This window comes from Petromyzon marinus, unplaced genomic scaffold, assembly GCF_048934315.1.
Source record: "Petromyzon marinus isolate PM22_M1 ecotype Great Lakes invasive population unplaced genomic scaffold, UKy_Petmar_22M1.pri1.0 PM_Scaffold_25, whole genome shotgun sequence".
NCBI classification, from domain to species: Eukaryota; Metazoa; Chordata; class Hyperoartia; order Petromyzontiformes; family Petromyzontidae; genus Petromyzon; species Petromyzon marinus.
In genome coordinates, this window is record NW_027423224.1 from 882,334 (window position 1) to 888,333 (window position 6,000).

General features: G+C 46.2%; 1 protein-coding gene across 1 annotated transcript in view; it reads left to right on the plus strand.

The window, feature by feature from the left end:
* Positions 1 to 5,466, plus strand: part of LOC116937955 (ribonuclease inhibitor-like) — a 53,331-nt gene extending 47,865 nt beyond the window's left edge. Inside the window, exons 16-17 of the mRNA XM_076063986.1 lie at positions 4,153 to 4,236; positions 4,837 to 5,466. Coding sequence (XP_075920101.1) covers positions 4,153 to 4,236; positions 4,837 to 4,918 — 166 coding nt within the window. The 3' untranslated portion in view covers positions 4,919 to 5,466. The remainder of the gene's footprint in view (positions 1 to 4,152; positions 4,237 to 4,836) is intronic.
* Positions 5,467 to 6,000: the final 534 nt, after the last annotated feature.

Below are 6,000 nucleotides of genomic sequence, written 5' to 3' on the forward strand. Positions count from 1 at the left end.
CACAGCGTATGACGATGACGTTCTCTTCTTACTGAGTTTTGACGACATCGAACGGCTGCACGAGTGCCAAGAGGTTTCCTCCCCGTGTGCGGCCTCCTCCAGGATGAACTGTGAGAAGTGCAGTGGGCTGCTTGTTGGGAAGTGGGACGAAGCGCGGTTCCCTGAGTTGGCCAAAACAATAACGTGGAGCAAAGAGCGTCTGCACCATCTCGGCGTACTCCTGGGGCCAGGAGAAAAACCACTGCAGGAAAATTGGGATTTCCTGGAAGAGAAGGTGAGGAAACGACTGGAGCCATGGGGGCACCTGTGCAAGTCTCTCACGTTTAGAGGGGAAACCCTGATGGTGAACCAGTTGGTTGCATCCACCTTGTAGCACCGCTTCTTTTCCCTCACTCCATCCGCATACCTGATAGCAAAACTTCAAAGAATGATAGCTGCCTTCTTCTGGTCGCAGAGGAAGCACCGTGTGGCTGCTGGTATCTTGGCCTTGCCACTGCGGGAGGGCGGGCAAGGTCTGGTGTGTGTACGGAGCCAACTCTCTACCTGTCGTCTACAAGCCATACAGAGCTTTCTCTACACGGCCCCATCACCCATGTGGTGTTCCACAGCATCTTTTTTTCTGAATAACCTCGGCCTTCAGTGCAGCAAGCAGCTCTTCTTTATGGACATTGAAGGTATTCCACTCGCACAGATTCCCCACTTCTACAGGAGTATCCTACATACCTGGGGTTCCCTTGTCACCGCTCGACTGAATACACCCCAGTCAGCATCAGAATTCGCTCACGAGCCACTGTTACAGAACCCCAACATGGCACTACCCTCTCTTGTAGGCCCTGCCATGGAAAAACGCATGGTGGACGCACGTCTCACGAGGGTGGGCGATTTAGTGAAACCAGGCATGGAGGGGCAGTGGCTTCTCTTTACCGAGATAACTGCAATGAACAAGATGCACTCAGTGAGACTCGCTGCAAAACTTGTGAATGAGGTATGAAGGTCCTTCTCAACAGCAGTGGGAAGCGCGCCTGCTGTGAGTGTTGGCGACGAGTCAGCCGGCGGTGGTCCAGTGCCACCAAAACTGAATGTCGTCCCAGCACGGGAGCACACTCACCTCTCTTCCTCACAGCAGCACGGGGGGCACACATCGGGGAATGGCCAGGAGGGGTGCTTCTCAGGTGTAGACCGGAAAAAGCTGTAGGCCCAAATGGTCGATTTCCACCAACAAATAATGTCACGTAAAGGCTACGCTTGGAGGGACACGATGCCCTGCAGTGATCGCTTGAGGCCTCATTGGGAGCTGTTTTACTCAAATCCATCATACAAGCGCCACGGTGATCTTGGCTGGAGCATTGCCCATGGGACTGTGACCACGAAACACATTCCTGACACTTTTCACAGACACATCCTGAATGCGGATTCTGTGGTGAGCTCGAAAGAGTGGCGTATCAATACGTACGCTGCAAAAGCCTAGACTCACTCTATAAGCTGTTACGAAATATTCTACTGAAATTCAATCTTCATTTCTCACCCACAATTCTTATGTTTGGATATAGGGGGCACGAGGGTACCAAGGATATCGAGGGGTTGACGAACTTCATCATGAACAACGCCAAACTGGCCATCTATAGGGCCAGGAAATGTGCAATTGAAGGAAGCGGTTTCCCGAGCCACTGCCGCATCTTCAAGGCCCTGGTTTCTGCCAGAATTTGGCTGGAATTTCGGTACGCTCAGTTGACGGGGGGTGTCGCATCTTTCTCGATGCATTGGGCTACGGAGGGCGCTTTGCGTAATGTGACGAATGCAGGGGATCTGGTGATGGGGTTTTAAGGCTGAATTTTTGTTTTGCTGGTGTTTATGAACACAGTAGCATACAATGGGATTAATGTTACACGGTAAATCCCTGTTATATCTTTTATTTAAAAAAGGGGCACATAAGTAAACAAAAAAGACAAAAAAGACGACATGATGAATGAAGCAAAGTGCCGAAAGACCGAGCATCTTTCTGTTTCTTCTGATCGTTAAAGAAAACAAGAGGGAGGGAGGGTGGGGCTGGGGAGGGAGGGAGGGAGGGTGGGGCTGGGCGGGGAGGGGGTCACCCCGTGGTGCCCTTATAAAACTCAACGTTTAACCTACTCATGTCGGCTTGTGCCCGCCCTCACAGTCGGGCATATTTGCGGAATACACCACGACGCCGTTGACCCTGGCCATTGACCGAGCAAGCCAACGTTCCTACCAGCTCCCTCCGCAGGAATGTGTTTTATGGCATACTTTTGTGCACTATTCACTGCCATTCAATTAACACAATATACAATTATACTCTGCTCATTTTTGTTCATAAATATTACAGCTTCCGTCCTAGGATGGGCAAAGAAGCTAGTAGCATAATGTTGTGTTTTAACATCTATTATAACTTTCTTTTTTATGCACTCATCAATTAAGTTATTAACCACACTTATGACAACGCTTCTAACCACTTAAATAATAATACAATTACAATTGTCACTACCGACTCTAACCAATAATATTGTTTCAAACTATATTATGTTAATACAGTAGATCATCGATTATCAAGCAGCATCGGGAGGAAGGGGGTGCTGGATTTTCAATAACACCAGATAATTGCGTCATTATTTAAAACAACTTATTTTTGCAGGTTCTTGAATACGATTATGTTTATAGGTGCTCTGTATATATTTAATATTTTAAATAGCTTACGATATGAAAATCGCTTAAATAAATATACAAATAAACTAAATAAATATCCTGCTGTAAAAAGTTACCATTTACTGTACCGCACTCACCACTCCAATATCGATGACTCTGCATGCAGTGATGTGCGTACGACGCTCGTGTTCAACAACTTGTGTTTGACAACAACGACTTGTGTTTGACAACAACGACTTGTGTTTGACAACTACTTGTGTTTGACAAGGACTTGTGTTTGAGGACAACGACTTCTGTTTGACAACAACCTGTGTTTGACAACCACAACTTGTGTTTGACAACAACTTGTGTTTGACAACAATGACTTGTGTTTGACAACTTGTGTTTGACAACAACGACTTGTGTTTGACAACAACTTGTGTTTGACAAGGACTTGTGTTTGAGGACAACGACTTCTGTTTGACAACAACCTGTGTTTGACAACCACAACTTGTGTTTGACAACCACAACTTGTGTTTGACAACAACATCTTGTGTTTGACAATCGTCAGACTGATGCAGCCTTCAGATCAGTGCTCTGGCAAACGCCGAATTGCACGCAATTTTCGCCAAATCGCACTGTATATTTACTGTTTCTATGACTAGTTATTAGTCATGAAAAAAGTATATGCGTGCAGTATTTTCATTGTTTAAGTTGTATGTAGCGTGTGATGTACTGTATATATTATTTGACACTGAAATAAAGGATAGCTACTTGTTTTGTCACGCACATGGCGCCGATCGCCGGACTGGTACAGCCTTTTGAGTGGTTTTACCGGTTTCACTGGATGTTGGAAGCCAGATAGGCACTCTTTGCATATAATCGATGGTCGTCTGTGTTTAACGTCATGGATTACAATTAAGAATGTAATATCATGAATGGCTGCAATCTTGGCATTAATTGCCCACCCAAACTTTACATTAGATAACACCACAACCTGACCGTTATTAAAGACATAAAGTCACCAATGGCTCTTATACGCCAGCCCTATACATTTGAACATTATTTTAACCTTGCCCAATATACAGTTTAAACCAGCCTTTGCCTTGTGATGGCTAGCGTGGACATCTGTGAAAAGAGCTTTATAGATTTTCGGATTTTCTATTAATAAATATTCAGATTTAGATTCTGGCTCCTCTGCCTGTATCTAGTGGCCTTTCATAGACCAGCGTGATGCTTAATACAATATATTGCAGAGGCAGACCTCGCCAAATGCGGTGGGTTACGTTCCTGTAAAATGCCGTTTTGGACAGCCGCATTAAACAATTAATAGACAAATAGGGTTGCGTTCCTTGGTACGAAATGATTACTCCCTCCCTCTGTTTAGCTGATTATACGAGATTTCCACCCTTATTGTACTAAAAGATGTTGAGTTGCTCTCCATTTCTTGTGGGTGTGTACACGCTTTATTTTCCAGTTTCACCCCACTCAGTTCCTCTTCTTTCCCTGTAGTCTGATAGGCTGCTCACTGAAGGACAAATCGATCCCAGCTCTCCATGACATCATAATCACCAACAAAGCATTGAGGGAGCTCAGGTAAGTTATGCTGCTCGTGTCTCATACGCGCTCTGATTGTTGCTACAGACAAAACAACTTTGATTCGTCATTAACACTGTTGCCTTAGCAGAATAAAACATTGAAAAGGCAACGTTTTGGGCAATAGACCTTGATAGCATGTTTGTGTGCTATGAGAGCCATTGCCAGAAGTGTGGGGTGGGTAGTGGAGTGTATTCCAGTCCATTTAATATTCTCTTTGGTTCTTTCGGTAAAGTCACGTAGAAAATAAAATCAAATAATAATATAATAAACGTTTCGATTGCAACACAAGCAACCGTCATCAGATAAACCACCGCACATAACCACAGGCGTTATAGGCAGCAGAGCTAAGTTGCGGGCAACAGACTGCAGTGTGCAGCACAATCCACCCTTGAACTATTCTACGATCCTAGATCTGCAGTCTCTGCCATCACAGACCTGCACTGACCCGCGTGGTAAAGTATGGTGAAGCAGCTCTAATAGCATGAGGAGACCTTAATCCAGAGTGGTTGTTGTGGGCTGCATGGGTCTCGAACGGTGCGGAGCTGCCCGAGTCTCCGTGTGAACCCGTGTCAGCGTGAGCCTCTCTCTGTGCTGCAGGGTGGAGTGCAATGACTTCAGTGAGGAGGGGAAGCAGGAGCTGAGGAGCAAATGGACTCCCAGAGAAGGCCTGCGTTTGTAGATTTAAGCGGAGAGGCGACGCTGGCGCTGCAACAGATGGAGCTGCCCCACGCACGACTCGCACAGCAGCCCGGTGCATTTCACCTCAAGAGCTCCTGTCACCGGCACCGACTCTGAGCCTGACTGAGACGACAATGAGCGGGGAGCTTTCTCTCTGTGAACCCCACACGAAGCCAAGGGTGAACGCGGCTCCGAGATTCTGATGAGCGTGGTGATTCCGATGATGTGTAACTGTATTTATGAATGTTGTGTAGGGAATCGATGTTGGGGCTCGTGGGGGAGGGGTGGCAGGGGGAATGCGGAGGGTTGCGGGGCAGGGGGTGATTTTCAATGGTCTGGCAGCTCACCTGTTACATCACGTAGCTAAAAACATTTTCATAAATGTTGCATTTGTCACAATGCCATACACACCATACAAATCGTACACCTAATATGTTTTCCTCATAACTTGCCCATTGCTTTCATATTCATTCTTGTGTCAACTCACGTTAAAATATCTTCTTTGTTATTGTGTGAACTCACGTTCAAATACACAATTTTTTTAAAATATCACCTTCCTATTATTACATTACTTATTTTCACTTACAGCGTTTGTGACTGCAGGATTTCATATTATTTGCCGCCTGGGTAAAACTGCATGGCCGGGAGTCGGAGCCATTCCCTCTACACCTTCGGGTGCGACAGGCATGTCCTCTGGCTCCCACATTAATTTACATCTATTTTTACCACGTACTTCCTGAAGCCTTCTATCTGCTACAGCTACAATTGGAGGCAGATCAATGCCCAGGTGTGGTCAAGGGATTTCTCCCTATTGCTCAACCATGTTACGTTTGCCGATCTGGTAATTGCTGCTTGCTCAGAGGAGGAGTTGGAGGTGCTGCTGCTGAACCTTGAGCTTTCCTGCTAAGAGGTGGAGCCTTATCATCAGCCCCACCAAAACTAAGCTCCTGCCTGGGTATTTTGTACCATCGAACACTCCCAATTGGTGATGGGGAAGTTGTGGGGAGTTTCCCATACCTGGGCAGTGTATTTATGATTGGCTTCGGTTAACCAGCAGAGGTCTCGCTCCGAATCAGTTGTATG